At 37.8% G+C, this 17539-nt stretch overlaps 1 protein-coding gene across 1 annotated transcript in view; it reads right to left on the bottom strand.

Annotated features, from left to right (window-relative positions):
• The window catches only part of LOC150086804 (endosome/lysosome-associated apoptosis and autophagy regulator family member 2-like), a 329438-nt gene that overhangs the window by 54233 nt on the left and 257666 nt on the right, over positions 1-17539 (bottom strand). The window contains exons 16-17 of the mRNA XM_090372273.1: positions 6351-6427; positions 6152-6197 (exon numbers count right to left, since the gene is read on the bottom strand). Coding sequence (XP_090228399.1) covers positions 6152-6197; positions 6351-6427 — 123 coding nt within the window. The remainder of the gene's footprint in view (positions 1-6151; positions 6198-6350; positions 6428-17539) is intronic.

Below are 17539 nucleotides of genomic sequence, written 5' to 3' on the forward strand. Positions count from 1 at the left end.
ATTTATTACTGTTATTATTTAATCCACAGTAGTGGCTTCACCCAACAGAGAGAAAAAAAAAGAAAAGAGAGAATGGTAAAACTGGACTAAAATCCAAAGAAACAACACAAAGCAAAGTTTTAGTCTAATTTTGGTATTACCCCCTCCCTCTCATCCTTTTTCATTTCCACTGGGGATACAGTTCATTTTAGTTTGTATGGGAGTATTCTCTGATAGTTGAGTATTAAGTCAGGAAAGGATCACCATTACAGATTAAAGAATAAATATAATAAAGAGCTTTAAATGCAGAAATGTCTATACGTATTTTGAACTTTTAATACCTGAATTTTATTATGTCAACTGACATATAATTATATCAATTCAGCCGAACTATTTAGTATTCAGCATGGGAAATGTTGGTTACTAAAAACGGCAACTAACCTCCCTATTCAAAAAAATTAACTTCAAAAATTTATCAAGAGGAACTAGTTATTCATGGAGAAGGAAAGAAAACCAAAACCAACTGGTTTTGCATTTTCATTTCATTTCTTTCTTTTTTTGTGTGTGTTTGTTTATGGATTCAGAAATACATATTTGAAAAACAATGCAAAATTGCCTGAAACTCAATAAAACATAAAAGGTGACCTGCTCATAAAATCATAAATGACAAACATTTTTTGAAAATTTAAAAAAAAAATTCATAAATGACCTGTTATTGCAGTTTTCCTGCAAATTTATTCAAACATAAGTGTGAACTTAAATTTAATAACAGTCATCTAAATATACTAACATTTTAACAAAACACCAACATACTGGTTTTAATAAATTTGATTTTGAATAAATTGCATCCATTATACAAATGTGAGCCTAAGTTATATTGACAAAATTATAGTGATATTTCTACATGCCAAAAAAGCAAAAAAATATAAACATGTGTGCGTGCTAATTCTGAATGGTTATGAAGCTATGGTTGTTTGAATTTTAAAGGTGGCCTAGAAGAAAAAAAAATAACTATGGTGTTTTGAATGATAAAAAATAAATAAGGCTAAGTAGACATGTATGTAGTAAAATGCTTATTCAATACTAGGATAAATGTCTCTTTTTTTCTTATTTATTTTGTTATTTGGTTATTTATTAGTATTAGTATTTGCAGTGGAAATGATGCAAGAAAGCAAGCCTACACAATATCAGCCTAAAAAAAATTAAATAAATAAATAAGACACTTTCCATTTCACCTATTCATTCCCTCCAATAGTTTGTCTAGTTTTTCCATGAATTTATTTAAGCTATCAACTTCCACAACAACAAATGGAAGTTTGTTCCAGCACATAGTCTGAGAAAGAGGAAGAACCCATCAGCATTGAGCTTGCTCAATCCATTAAAAACCTTAAACACCTCAATCAGATTGCCTTGCAGGTTCCTAGTCTCCAGATGCTGCACAATTTGCAGAACTGAGCCTTTCTTGGTAAGAGCACCCCTTTGTTCGCCCTCAACAATTTTATTACCCTTCTCTGTACTCACTCCAGCAGCTCTACATCCTTCCTAAAATGAAATCTCCAGACCTGTATGCAGTACTCAGAATGTGGCCTGACCATTGCCTCATACAATGGGATAATCACCTCTATCTCTTCTAGCAAAATTTCTGTATATCATAGAGAAAACCCTGTGTGCTGTCCTGGCAGCATGTCTGCACTGCTCAGAGAACTTCATATCTGACTGCACAATTACTCACAGGTCTTCTCCATTTCCACTACCATGAATGCAACACCACACAGTTGGTACATTAATCTAGGATTACTGTTACCTATATGCAGTACTTTGCATTTGTCAATGTTAAACCTCAATTGCTATTTCTCAGTCCAACTGCCTAATTTTGATAGATCTTGTTGCAGTAGCATACCATCATTACTGACCTCATTAATCACCCTGTCAACCTTCATATCATCAGCAAACAGACATTAAGATTGATGTACCTTCATCAATATCATTAATAAATACAGAAAATGACAATGGGCTCAACATTGTACCTTGGAGGACTCCACTGATAACATTAGTCCACAATGATCAGTGTCCTGTAATAACAATTCTCAGCCTTCTCCCACTCAACCATCTCTTTATCCATAGCAATAACTTGTTCTTAATGCCACACTGCTCCAATTTGTGCAGCAGTCTATTATGTGCAGCAGTATCAAAAGCTTTCTGAAATCCAAGTATATGATAGTAAAATTTATATTTTGCTTCCAGTTCCTTTGTTACTGCATCTTAGTAGTATCCGGTCAGACTGGTCAGCCAAGATTGTCTCTTAACAAATATATGCTATGAATGCAGTATAAATTCATTCCCATCTAGATGGTCCTGCATGACTTTTTTAACCAGAGGCTTCATTACTTTCCCTAGAATAGAAATTATGCTAACAGGTCTGCAATTACTCATGCTACCTTTTGATCCCCATTTTTGAATTAGGGATACATTTTCACATCTTCAGTTCATAGAGACCTCTCCTGACACCAAAGATGTTCTCATAATTATGATTAAGGGTTTGCTTACCTGCTTTCCTGCCCCTCCCTTAATATAATCGGATAGCTACCATCCAACCCAGATACCTATCTTACATTTAACTTCAGCAAATTCTCTTCCACTTTCCTCTCAGTTATTATAAAATCCTTTAGCTTCCTGGTAGAGTTTGATAAACTTCTGGTATCCACTCCCTTAGAGAATTCCTCATGTGTGAATGTAGATGTAAAGTACTTATTCAGCTTGTCAGCAATCTGAGCAGGATCATTAACGGTTGAACCATTAATATCAAGCGGACCTAACTGATTTTTCCCCATCCTTTTAGTTTATATAAGAAAAGAAGTATTTACGATTTATATTTGCAAAGGATTTCTGGATTCAGAAATACATGTTTGAAAAACAATGCAAAATTAGCTTGCCTAACCTCCTTTGTGACTTGATTGCAGACTAGTTTATATCTATCATAGGCTTCTGTATCACCTGATAATTTATATGCATCCCTTGCATTTTTTCTTCTCTGCAATGAGTCTCAATAGTTCATCTATTAGTTTTTTTACCATTCAAAACTCCAAACTGTTCAGAATTGTACACATTTATATTAGCATTTTTTTTCTTTACTTGTTTTGGCATATAGAAGTACCCCAGTGTAATTTAAAAACATTCTATATAATGTCCAGGTGAGCTAACTCTAGTAAAAAAAAAAATAATTTTACTTTAATGTTTTAAACTTGAATAATACAATTCACTTTCAAAACTGGAATCTTCAAAGAATGGATTTTTAATTCAAAAAGTTATAAATCTGGTAAACTGGAATTCTAAGTCTTTGCAAATTTATTGTAATATATCAATTGCACAAGCTAGCCTTAACTACATTTATGATCAGACCAATAAAATATAACTTTCCTAAACAATTTTTTATTTAGTCCATAACTGGAAAACTTCTAGGCTTAGCATTAGCATTAGTAGAGGCATTTAATGCAAGAAAGCAAGCTTATGCAGCATCAGCAAAAAAAAACAAAAAAAACCCACTTCCACTTCACCCCTCTGTTCATTCGAAATACCTGTCCAGCTGAGCCTTAAACTTATTTAGGCTATCAACTTCCACGACAAGGGATGGAAGTCTGTTCCACCAACCGACCACACACACTGGCTAAAGGCAAACTTCCTCATGTCTATCCTACATCTGTCTTTCCTCAATTTGAATTTATGCCCTCTCAGGTGATTATTCTGAACAAGAGGAAGAATTCCATCAGCATTGAGCATGCTCAAACCATTCAAAGCTTTATATCTATCAGATCACCTCGCTGGTGCCTAGTCTAAAGACACTGCAATTTGCAAAACTTAAGCCTTTCTTCGTAAGAGCACCCCTTTGTTCCATTCACTAACCTTGTTGCCCCTCTCTATACTCGTTCCAGCAGCTCTACATCCTTCTTGAAATGAGGCCTCCAGACCTGTATACAGTACTCTAGGTGTGGCCTGACCATTGCATTATACAAGGGAATAATCATCTCCTTATCCCTGCTAGAAAAATTCCTATATATCATTGACAATACACCATGAGCTACTTTTGCAGGCCATCTGCACTGCTCAGAGAACTTCATATCGGCCTGCACAACCACCCCCAGATCCCTTTCATTCTCTACCACTGTCAGTGTCTGTCTTCTCCCCCTCAACCACCCCTTTATCCATAGCAGCAATTTGCCTCCAATGCCACACTGCTCCAATTTGTGCAGCAGTCTTCCATGTGCAACAGTATCAAAAGCCTTTCTAAGATCCAAGTATATAATATCAAAGTTATTCCCTGCATCCAGTTCCTTTGTGACTGCATCATAGTATCCAATCAAATTGGTCAGGCAAGACTTCCCCTTAACGAAACCATGCTGAGTCCGAGCTATAACTGAAGTCTTGTCTAGATGATCCTGCAGTGCTTCTTTAACCAGTGCCTCCATTAATTTTCCTGGAACAGAAGTTAAACTCACAGGTCTATAATTACTTGTGTCAGCCTTTGATCCTCCTTTGTGAATTGGAGTCAAATTTGCACATCTCTAGTCTGTGGGTACCTCCCATGAGTTCAAGGAAGCTCTCATAATTATGGCTAAGGGTTTGCTTACTTCCTCTGGTGCCTCCTTTAATATAACTGGATAGATCCCATCCACCCCAGGTGCCTTTCTTGTGTTATCTTCAACAATTTCTCCTCCACTTTACTCTCAGTTATTACAAGATTCTCTAGCTTACTGCCAGAGAATATTCCCCTCACTGAATAACTCCTCATGTGTGAATGTCGATGCAAAATATTCATTTAGTTTGTTAGCTACCTGAGCAGGATCATCAACAGTTGACCAATCTGATTCATCCCCTTCCTTCTAGAGTTTACATAAGTAAAGAACTCTTTGCTGTTTTTCTTTGCAAACCTTGCCAAAGATTTCTCGTAATCTTCCTTCGCCTGCCTAACCTCCTTTGTAACTTGGTTACAGATCAACTTGTATCTATCATAGGCTTCTGTGTCATGTGTTAATTTGTATGTATCCCATGCATTTTTCTTCTCTGCCATATGTCTCATTAGTTCATCTGACATCCATTTAGGCCTAAACCTTGAACAATATTTCTTAGTTGGTATGTAAAGCCTAGTAGCTTCCAAGATAAGTTCTTTGAATGCTTCCCATTTTGAATTTGCTGTTGGTAACATCATCAGTTGGTCCCACTGTATAGAATTTGAATACTGTCTCAGTCTATCGTAGTCGCCTTTACGAAAGCAATAACCCTTCCCTTTTCCCCTAATGGTAGTTACCTCTTTGAGTAAATCCCACTTACATTGGGTCATTGAGGCCGCCATAGCCTAGTGGTCAGGCACGCGGGTGCATAAGTACATGTGCCTTAAGTGACCGGGGTTTAAACCCGTGACTGCTGAATACGGTGCTGTTTCTTGTATTCTGGCTATCTTGTGAACTTCTCTGACTGTTTGGTCATCCCGAGTATAAAGCACACTGTGATCACTGCCACCTAGTGGTTCAGTTATCTGCAGATTCTTAATGCATGAAGAATCACTACTGATAATCAAATTCATTCATAATGCTTCATTCATAAAATTTAGTACTAGAATACACATATAACTATACCAGTAAATTTTTCTGACTATATACAACTACGAGTGGGGGGTTCAAAAAAGATGTATTCATCCAGAAGTAATTTTGATAGAAGGTTTAAACAAACACCATGTATTACAACTTTTCAATATAATCACCAGACAAAATAACACATTTTTGCCACCTCTCAATACATTTCTACAGGCCACTTTTCAGGGAATAAGCAGGATGCAGCAATATTTCAAACCCATATTCATGGGTACACCTCACTGCAGCATGTGAGAAATGTGCGGGGGCATTATCATGGAGCAGTCCCACACCTTTTGACAGCTTCCTCCATCCTTTTTCTTTTATAGCAACATATAGCTTTATGAGGAGGTTGGAATAATACTTTGCCATCACAGTACATCCCTTTTGAAGGTAATCTGTTAGTATCACACACCATGGTGATCCTGATCACCACCAATTTATCTTAACAAGGAATGTCATAACCAATAATTACATTCTGAGCAAAAACTAAATATATATTCACATACACATTTCTCTTCTATAAATAAAGTTTGAAAATGACTTACGTATATGATGTGTAGAAAAAATGAATATCAGAATTTCCAGTGGAACCTTTAAAAGAAATAATTTATCTGAAATTAAAACTGTATAGATATCTTTTTCAAAGAGAAAAGTTAGTTTTCAGGTTACATTTCATTAAATAAGGAATGAAAGCCAGATATAAGTAAAATTAATTTTTGACTCAAGGATATCATACATACTCACTTTGGAGAAATTCTTTTGCAACAGAAATATTTGCAAAGTATCCGTCTGTGGTAATTCCAATTAAAGTATCACCAAGGCTAAAATGAATGCATTATAAGAATTCATTACTTTCTCATATTTAAGATGCTAATGCAAATTAGACACACATATCATCATCATCACATAAAAATATATACAAAAAAACAACCTATACATAAAGCTTATATAGGTCTTTGATTAGACAGTAAAACCAATGAAATGGCCATTAGGGTGCCAGCACTGTACTAAAAAAGCAGCATAGCTTTTCTAAGAATATTGCTTTTGGTATTGCATACTAGAAAACCATACTGCACCATGTACAACCAAACCACTGGATTCTATTCCTTGAATGTGTTAATGATATTTGCATCACACAGAAATCTGTTATCAAAATATTTCAGAACGTTGCAATGCCAATATGAGTTCATTGAATTTTAGTTGATAAAATCTTTAACATAACTTTTTTTCTTTTTTTTTTCACTATTCATATTTTAAAACTTTGCATCTCACATCTTGCTATTCAATGTCATCAATCAGGTACCAGATACTGCAATGACAGAGGTCTGATCACAATCCAAAAGGGAAAAAAAAAAGACAGCTAATAACGAATAAAATAATTTTATTTATTTCGTATGATGTGATCAAATACATGAAGGAACCAGTTTTTTTTTTCTTGCTTCCTTCGTGTATCGTGGCCGGGATATCCAACCAACCAGTTGGTTCGGCACCATCATGATATCCAGCCCAAGGCGGGAATCGCACCCGTGACCTTTGGGTTGCCAGGCAGGCACTTTACCTACCCGGCTAGCCCGGTCGGCAATAAAATAATCATTAGGTTCAAAGTGCTAGCAATGAACAATTCGTAGGGCATTATGTGGCACAGAACACCTTCAATAAAATATAACACCTGGCAACCTTCTTGATGTAATACAACATGCAAGAATAAATACAGCCTCTATTCAAGATAAATCTGATCATGCTGTCTATAATCCAGCAGTGTTTGCATGAAACCAGTCAGGTTTCTCACAAAAAAAGAGTACATTTTGTTGGTTCAAATTTAATCACTTAAACTCTTTCTAACTTCCTAAATACAGACCCAATTTTACTGAAGTTGTTTTTGAAGGTGATAACCTGAAACTATTTGTGAATTTCAGGTGGACAGGACCTGACGGTTCCATTCCAATATTTCAATTACACAAACAATTGCTGTTCTAGTTCAATATAAGTCACTGTTACATTCTCTAACTCTAAATATTTCATTGTCTCAACCTTGGGAGGAACATTTTAGAACTTTAAATGGGCATTTAGCTGGTGACTTTAACTTTCCAGATATTAACAGGAACTTGTAGGTTGGTCACTCACTAGCAGGACTTTTGTGGATTTATTTGATTACTGTTTCCTACATAACCATTTTGTGTAGGAAACAGTAATCAGAATCTTGATCTGATTATTGGCAGTGATCCTTCATGTATTAAGAATCTGCGGATAAAGGATCCACTAAGTGGCAGTGATCGCGGCACTTTGATGTGGGATTTACTTAAAGATGTAATTACTGTCAGAGGCAAGGGAAAGGACTTTGGCTTTGATAAAGGTGACTACATAAGTCTCAGACAGTTTTAAATTCTATGCAGTGGAAAGAACTGATGAAATTAACAACAGCAAATTTAAAAAAGGAAGGTATTCAGGGATGTTATCATAGAAGTTACTAGGCTTTTTATACCAACTAAGAGATACAGTTCAAGGTACAGACCTAAATGAATGTCACGAACTGATGAGACTTGTGGCAGCAAAGAATTCATGGGATAAGATAAATTATCAGATGACACACAGATAGTTACAGTAGATACAGTCAAAGCTTTATATAACGACCCCCCCCTCCCAGGAATGAGAAAAACGGTTGTTATATCGACTTTTCATAAAATCAGCAAAAAACAAGTAAAAGCTTAAACATTAATGTGATTCTACAAACAGTATAATCTTATTTTTAATATCTATATAATATCAGTGTAGATACACCATAGATAACTCTTAAGAAACTACGATGGTAATGTGGGAGGCATCATTTGCTCTGTATCTCATATTGTGCTCTTCCTTCACAATGAGTTTCCATGGTATTGCACTACCTCGAATAAGTAATGCTTCACTAATAGAGAAGACTACTGTTACTTACTCTCAGTGAGTACCACCACCCAGACGGCACCGTTTCAAAGCTATTGGCCTATTAACGGTGGGTGGGCAGGTACCCTGGTATTGCAGACATGACAACCCAGTTGTGAAGATAATCACACAATATGAGAGATGCCAAAAGGTTTATATGATAATATTTACAAATAGTGAAGCATTACTTATTCGAGGTAGTGCAATACCTCGAATAAGTAATGGCAACTCATTGTAAAAGGCCGCTTCCATAGCCAGGTGGGTAGGAGCAGCAGTGCATAGCACACGCTTCTTGATAAGACCGGGGTTCGAGCCCGCCACCACCAAATACGGAGGATGCGGAAAGGTCAGGGAATGACCACCACATATCCCGGAGCAATATGGCCTTAGTTGCTAATGCTCCTAAAAACCCAATAACAACAACAACAATCATTGTGAAGGAAGAGCACAATATGAGATACAGAGCAAATGATGCCTCCCACACTACCATCGTAGTTTCTTAAAAGTTATCTATGGTGTATCTACACTGATATTATATAGATATTAAACTCTTACTCTTAACATATTATGCCTTGTGCATTTAGTTATTTTTAAATCTTATTTTTAATATGTAATAAAGTATTAAACAAGAAAATTATGATTGTAAATTTTACACTGATTGTAGAGTGCAGTAAGGTTACAATTAAATTGTAAATTTCACTACATGGGTTACATATCTATCAAGAGAATTGTTTAATACTCTAAAATAATTTTTCAAAACATGTTGTTTCAATGGTAGAGCATGTTTTAAAAGAGAATTATGAAGGTGCACAATAGTAGTTATTTCACTTTCACAGTTAGGCTGTGCTTGAAAAAAACCAGTGTACAAGTTCTAATGCTTAATGAGTATCTTTCACTGAACTGAAACTTCTTGTTTAACCACAGTAGGTTCCTGATCTTTATCACTACAAATTTCAGATTTCATTACATCTGCAATGAGTTCCTCTTCATTCGTGCATATCCTGAAACATTCAATGTCTGCATCCACTTCTGCATAATCTTTGAAACTTAAGTTTTCCTGTAAGTTTAGGTGATGATGCACATGCTCAAATATTTCTTCCCTATTTTCAGACTGTTCTTTGAATTAATAGAGGAAGAAGCATCTGAAACTTCACACATTGCATCATTCAAGGTGGTAAATTCAGCATGTCTGAAGCAGTTGGCGATAACTTTTTAATCAACTTCATCTCATGCTGAAACACATAAATACAGTTCCTGCAGGATGTCGCATTTGCATTGATGTTTGCTTTCAAGACATAGCACAGTTTTGTTTACTAGCATTCTTTGGTAGTTTTTCTTAAAACACTGGATCACACCTTGATCAAGTGGCTGAAGAATTGACATCATATTTGGTGGTAGGTATTCAACAGTCACTGCATGTAGGTCATTTACTTGACAATGTGGGGTGCAGTTATCCACAAACAGCAAAATTTTTCTATTCCTCTCACTCATCCATTCTTTGTAGATTTGTGATGTCATCTGTGCCTTTTGGTTTGCTAGATAGATAGTTGGTAATGTCTTCAAACATTTAATGCATCAAGGCTTCTGGCCTTTTCCAATGATTAAAAGAGGGAGCTTCTCTGTGCTACACATGTTTGCTGCTAGGAGAAAGGTAATCTGTTGTTTGGCCTTTTTTTCCACCTCTACATTTCTCACCTTTAAATGTAAGTGTTTTATCCGGTAGCAATTTAAAAAAAAGAGTCCAGTTTCATCAGCATTGAAGATGTCATTGTGGTCATGTATCAGCAAGACATTTTTTAAACGATTTTCTTTTATTTCCTTTGTAGAGTCAATGCCCATGTCACTTTCGCCACACACGTTTTTGGAAGACAGGCCATTACGAGTCTTAAATTTCTGGAACAATCCATCTGACCTTTAAATTTTTCAATATCCAATCAATATGCAAACGATTCAGCTGTAGCTTTTAAAAGATTATCATCTACAGGAATTTGTTTTGTGTGCACCATCATTAGCTGTTCCAAAAGTATCTTTCAAGATTTGGATACTTCACCTTTTGTGCTCGAATCCTCCTACCCAGTGTACGAGATTTCTCTATACTTTCAATCGTTTTCTGCTCTTTCAGAATAGTGAACAGAGTATGCTTAGGAATGCCGAACTGTTTGGTGATGTCAGTTATCTACAGCTAGCAAAATGCTAATTTTTATCAGTAATTGGCAAAGCTATCTGATTTCTTGAAGCTATACTAATAAACATACACTCAAAGTAATGAAATTAACTTCTAGCTGATGTTTATTTCATTACTGCACTGCTAGAAAACAGCATGAGAAATCTTAGCAAATCATTTCTCATGATCAGACTGCAAGCTCGTCAACTACTTCATTTTTCGATTAAGACGTACAAATTTATAGTCATTATAGAGAAATCCTTTATTTTCAATGTTGTTGTATTGAATGTAAAATAGCAACCGGCCTATTTCTCATTCAAGTAATGAGAAATAGGCTGCATCCTTGGACTCAGGGGAGGTTCCCACGGACTGGAGATGTGCAAATGTGTCCCCAATTCACAAAGGTGGATCGAAGGGTGACACGAGTAATTACAGACCAGTTAGTTTAACTTCTGTTCAGAGTAAAATAATGGAGTCGCTGGTTAAAGATGCATTGCAGGATCATCTAGACAAGACTGCAGCAATAATTCAAACACAGCATGGGTTTGTTAAGGGAAAGTCTTGTCTGACAAATTTGATTGGTTATTATGATGTGGTCACAAAGGAACTGGATGCAAAAAGTAATTTTGATATCATATACTTGGATTTCAGGAAAGCTTTTGACACTGTTGCGCATGGAAGACTACTGTACAAATTGGAGCAGAATGGTATTAAGGGTAAGTTGCTACAATGGATAAAAGGATGGTTAAGTGGGAGAAGACAGAGGGTGGTAATCAATGGGTGCTGCTCTTCATGGACTAATGTTATTAGTGGAGTCCCACAGGGTTCGGTGTTGGGTCCACTGTTGTTTTGTGTATTTATCAATGATATTGATGAAGGTATATCAGGCTTAATGTCGAAGTTTGCAGATGACACAAAGGTTGGCAGGGTTGTTAATGACAGTAATGGCAGTGTGCTACTGCAACAGGATCTAGATAATTTGGGCAGATGGGCTAAGAAGTGGCAACTGAAGTTCAACCTTGACAAATGCAAAGTACTGCATATGGGTAGAAGTAACCCCAGAGAAATGTACCAACTGTGTGGTACTACACTTAAGGTGGTAGAAAATGAAAAAGACCTGGGAGGAATTGTGCAGTCAGATATGAAGTTTTCTGACAGTGCAGACAGGCTGCTAGGGCGGGTCATGGGGTTTTGTCAATGATATATAGGAATTTTGCTAGCAGGGAAAAGGAGGTGATTGTCCCTCTGTATAAGGCAATGGTCAGGCCACGCCTTGAGTACTGCGTACAGGTCTGGAGGCCTCATTTTAGGAAGGATGTAGATTTGCTTGAGCGTGTACAGAGAAGAGCAACACGATTGGTGAGGTGAATGAAGGGATTCTCTTACCAAGAGAGGCTTAAGTTCTGCAAATTGCAGTGGCTGGAGACTAGGCACCTGCGCGGTGATCTGATTGAGGTCTATAAGGCCTTGAATGGGTTGAGCACGCTGAATTCTGATGGGATCCTTCCACTTGTTCAGATTACCAACCTACGGGGACATAAGTTCAAATTAAGAAAGGACAGATGTAGAATAGATGTGTGGAAATTTGCCTTTAGTCAGCGGGTGGTTAATTGCTGGAACAAACTTCCATCTGTCGTTGTGGAAGTTGATAGGTTAAATAAATTTAAGGAGGAACTGGACAGGCATTTGGAGGGAATGGTGTGATTTTTTTTTTTTTTGGCTGATGCTGCATAAGCTCCTACACTTGCTTTCTTGCATCATGTGCCACTACTACTACTACTACTACTACTACCAACCACACAGGACATTATAACGTGTTAAGAGCTTAAAAGAGGTTCACTACAAAAAGCTTCAACTGTGTAAATTAGTCTGCAATTAAGTCACAAAGATGGGCAAACTAAGACAGATTACAAAAAGTCTCTGGTAAAGAATGAAAAGAAAAGCATTAGTAGAGGCATATGATGCAAGAAAGCAAGCTTATATAGCATCATCCAAAAAAAAAAAACTTCCCATTTCATCCACCATTTGCTCCAAAAGTTTGTCCACTTTTTCCTGGAATTTATTTAAGCTCTCAATTGCCACACAATGACAGATGGAATTTTGTTCCAGCAATAAACTACCTGTTGGCTAAAGGCAAACTTCCGCACATCTATTCAACAACTGTCTTTCCTCAATTTCAGTTTATGCCCCCACAGGTTTGTAATCTGAGCAACAGGAAGAATCCCATCAGCACTGAGCCTGCTCAATCCATTCAAGGCCTTATACACCTCAATCAGATCACCTCGCAGATGCCTAATCTCCAGATGCTGCCCTTCTCTGTACTTGTTCAAGCAACTCTACATCCTTCCTAAAATGAGGCTTCCAGACCTCTATGCAGTACTCAAGGTGTGGCTTGACCATGGCAGCCTGTCGGCACTGCTCAGAGCAATATGACTTCATATCTGACTGCAAAATTACTCCCAGGTCTCTTTCATTCTCCACTTCCCTGATTTGGTGGCATTTCTCTGGGGTTACTGCTTCCCATATACAATACTTTGCATTAAGCATTAGCATTAGTAGAAGCATATGGTACAAGAAAGCAAGCTTATATAGCATCAGCCAAAAAAAAAACAAAAAAAAAAAAAAAAACCTCCCATTTCCCCTATCCATTCACCCCAAATGTTTGTCTAGTTCTGCCTTGAACCTATTTAAGTTGTTGACCTCCACTACAACAGATGAAAGTTTGTTCCAACTATCAAACAACCAGCTGGCTAAAGGCAAATTTTTGCACATCTAATCTACAATTATCTTTCCTCAATTTGAATTTATGTCCCCTCAGGTGAGTAATCTGAGAAAGAGGTAGAATCCCATTAGCATTGAGCTTGCTCAAACCATTCAAGGCCTTATACACCTTAATTAAATCACATTGCAGGTGCCTAGTCGCCAGAAGCTACAATTTGCAGAACTTGAGCCTTTCTTGATAACACCAACACTTTGTTCCACTCACCAATCTCGTTGCACTTCTCTGCACTAATTCCAGAAGCTCTACATATTTCCTAAAATGAGGCCTCCAGACCTATATACTGTACTCAAGGCGTAGCCTGACCATTGCCTTATACAAGGGAACAATCCCCCCTCTTATCCCTGCTAGCAAAATTCCTGTATATCATTGACAAGACACCATGAGCTACTCTTGTAGCCTGTCACTAGATATGGATGGATATGGATAAACTTCAGTTGCCACTTCTCAGCCCATTTGCCCAACTTATCTATATCCAGTTGGTGTAGCATACTGTCTTTACTGTTGTTAACAACCCTGCCAACCTTTGTAACACATGCAAACTTGAACATTAAGCCTGATATACCTTCATCAATATCATTGATAAATATAGAAGACAACAATGGGCCCAACACCAAACCCTGGGTGACACCACTAATAATAACATTAGTCCCCGAAGAGCAGTGTCCATTGATTACCACTCTCTGTCTTCTCCCACTCAACCATCCTTTTATCCATTGTAGCAACTTACTCTTAATGCCATACTGCTCCAATTTGTACAGTAGTCTTCCTTGTGCAACAGTGTCAAAAACCTTTTCCTGAAATCCAAGTATATGATATCAAAATTATTTTTTACATCCAGTTCCTTTGTGACCACATCAGAGTATCCAATTAAATTGGTCAGAGAACACTTCCCCTTAACAAATCCATGCTGTCTGAATTATTACTTCAGTCTTGTCTAGATGATCCTGCAATGCTTCTTTAATCAGTGACACCATTATTTTCCCAGGAACAGAAGTTAAACTAACAGGTCTATAATTACCCTTTGTGAATTGGAATTGTGAATGTGAATCGTGTAACCTTTTGATCCCCCTTTGTGAATTGGAGATACATGTGCACATCTCCTTTACTTATGTAAAAAGTAAAAGGAGAGGATCATCCATCCATATCTAGTGGACCAATCACATTGGTCCGCTAGATATGGATGGATGATCCTGCTCAGTTTGCAGACAAACTGAAAGGGTATTTTGCATCTACATTCACACAAGGAATTTTTAGGGGTGGGGATACCAGAAGTGAATCAAATACTGGCAGGGAGCTGAATGACTTTATGATAACTGAAAGGAAAGTAGAAGAGATTGTTCAAGTTAAACATAAAAAAGGCTACTGAGGTGAATGAGCTCTATCCAGTTATATTAAAAGTAGCAGCAAAAGAGGTAAGCAAATCTATAGCCGTGATTATGAGAGCATCCTTAGATTCAAGGAAGGTTTCTATGGACTGGAGATGTGCAAATGTATTCCCAATTCACAAAATGTGATCAAAGGGAGACATTAGTAATTACAGACCTGTTAGCTTGACTTCTGTTCCAGAGAAAATAATTGAGTCACTGGTTTAAAAAGAAATGCAGGATCATCTAGACAGCAATGTAGTTATACTGCAGTCACAGCATGGGGTTAAGGGGCAATCTTGCATAACCAATCTGATTTTGTACCATGACACACAGTGAGAAAGGAACTGGATGCAAAAAACAATTTTGATATCATACACACAGATTTCAGAAAAGCTTTTGATAATGAAAAGAATGCTATACAATTTGGAGCAGTACTGCATTAAAGGCAGATTGCTGCTATGGGTAAAGGGATGACTGAGAAGGAGAAGACAGAGTGGTTATGAACCGAACCCCATTTTTGTGGGTGCTGTTCTTCTCGGACTAATGTTATTAACAGATTTCCCTCCCACCATGGTTCAGTAATGTGCTCCCTGTTGTTTTCTACATTTATTAATATTGATGACGGAGTATCATGCTTAATGTCTAAGTTTGCAGATGATATGAAGGTTGGCAGGGTACCTAATTACAGTAATAAGTTAATGTTATTGTAACAGGATCTAAGCAGATTAATCAAATGGACTGAAAAGTGGCAATTGAAGTTTAATACTGACATATGCAAGGTACTTCGTATGGGGTGAGCAGTAATCCCAGATTAATGTACTAAAGTAAAGTGAAATGCAGCCATTATCAACCCACTGCAGGATGGAAGCCTCCTCAACAATTTATGCTGAGGGAAATGGACCATAATCTGCCACGCTGGTCCAGTGCAGATTGGCAGATCGACCGTTTTCAGCAGTCAGGGGCTTGAACCCCGGTCTACTCAAAGAGCGGGTGCTACTACACTCCCGCTCCTGACCACTCGGCTATGGAGACCTATATTAATGTACTAGTTGTGTGGTATTGTAACTAGGGCAGTGGAGAACGAAAAATATCTGGGAGTAATTTACCTACAGAGGTGAATGGGCTCCATCCAATTATATTAAAGAGGTAAGCAAACCCTTAGCCATAATTATGAGAGCATCCTTAGATTCAAGGAAGGTCTCTATTGACTGGAGATGTACAAATGTAGTCCTAATTCACAGAAAGGGAGATTGTTATTTGTTACTGTTATTTGGTTTTTAGGAGCATTAGCAACTAAGGCCATATTGCTCCGGGAATATGTGGTGGTCATTCCCTGACCTTTCCGCCTCCTCCATATTTGTTGGTGATGGGCTCGAACCCCAGTCTAATCAAGAAGCGTCTGCAACACACTGCTGCTTCTTCCCACGTGGCTACGGAGGTGCCTGAAAGGGAGACGTGAGTAATTACAGACCTGTTAGGTAGACCTAAGAGACCTGTAATTACAGACCATCAGCAAAAGAGTGCTCTTACCAGGAAGGGCTTCAGCTTTGCAAATTGCAGCATCTGGAGCACAGGCACCTGCAAGATCAGAAAGAGGTGTTCACAAAGGAGGATCAAAGGCTGACACAAGTAATTATAGACCTGTGAGCTTAACTTCTGTTCCAGGAAAATTAATGGAGGCACTGGTTAAAGAAGCACTTCAGGATCATTTAGATAAGACTTCAGTTATAGCTCGGACACAGCATGGTTTTGTTAAGGGGAAGTCTTGCCTGACCAATTTGATTGGATACTATGATGCAGTCACAAAAGAACTGGATGCAGGGAATAGCTTTGATATTATATACTTGGATCTTAGAAAGGCTTTTGATACTGTTGCACATGGAAGACTGCTGCACAAATTGGAGCAGTGTGGCATTTGAAGCAAATTGCTGCTATGGATAAAGGGGTGGTTGAGGGGAAGAAGACAGAGAGTGGTAATCAATGGACACTGCTCATCGTGGACTAATGTTATTAGTGGTGTCCCTCAGGGCTCAGTGTTGGGTCCATTATTGTTTTCTGTATTTATAAATGATATTGATGATGGTATATCAAGCTTAATGTCCAAGTTTACAAACGATACAAAGGTTGGCAGGGTTGTCAAGGACACTACTGACACTATGCTGCTGCAACAGGATCTGGAAAGTTTGAGCAGATGGGCTGAGAGGTGGCAAATGAAGTTTAACATTGACAAATGTAAAATACTACACATGGGAAACAGCAACCCCAGAGCAACGTATCAACTCTGTGGTACTACACTGACAGTGGTAGAGAATGAAAGGGACTTGGGGGTGGTTGTGCAGGCAGATATGAAGTTCTCTGAGCAGTGCAGACGGGCTGCAAGAGTAGCTCATGGAGTATTGTCAATGATATACAGGAATTTTTCCAGAAGGGATAAGGAGGTGATTATTCCCTTGTATAAGGCAATGGTCAGGCCACACCTAGAGTACTGTATACAGGTCTGGAGGCCTCATTTCAAGAAGGATGTAGAGCTGCTGGAACGAGTACAGAGAAGGGCAACAAGATTAGTGAATGGAACAACGGGGTGCTCTTACGAAGAAAGGCTTAAGTTTTGCAAATTACAGTGTCTGGAGACTAGGCACCAGCGAGGTGATCTGATAGAGGTGTATAAAGCCTTGAATGGTTTGAGCATGCTCAATGCTGA

This window comes from Mastigoproctus giganteus, chromosome 4 (genome assembly GCF_048544385.1).
Source record: "Mastigoproctus giganteus isolate SK-2022 chromosome 4, ASM4854438v1, whole genome shotgun sequence".
Lineage (NCBI taxonomy): Eukaryota > Metazoa > Arthropoda > Arachnida > Uropygi > Thelyphonidae > Mastigoproctus > Mastigoproctus giganteus.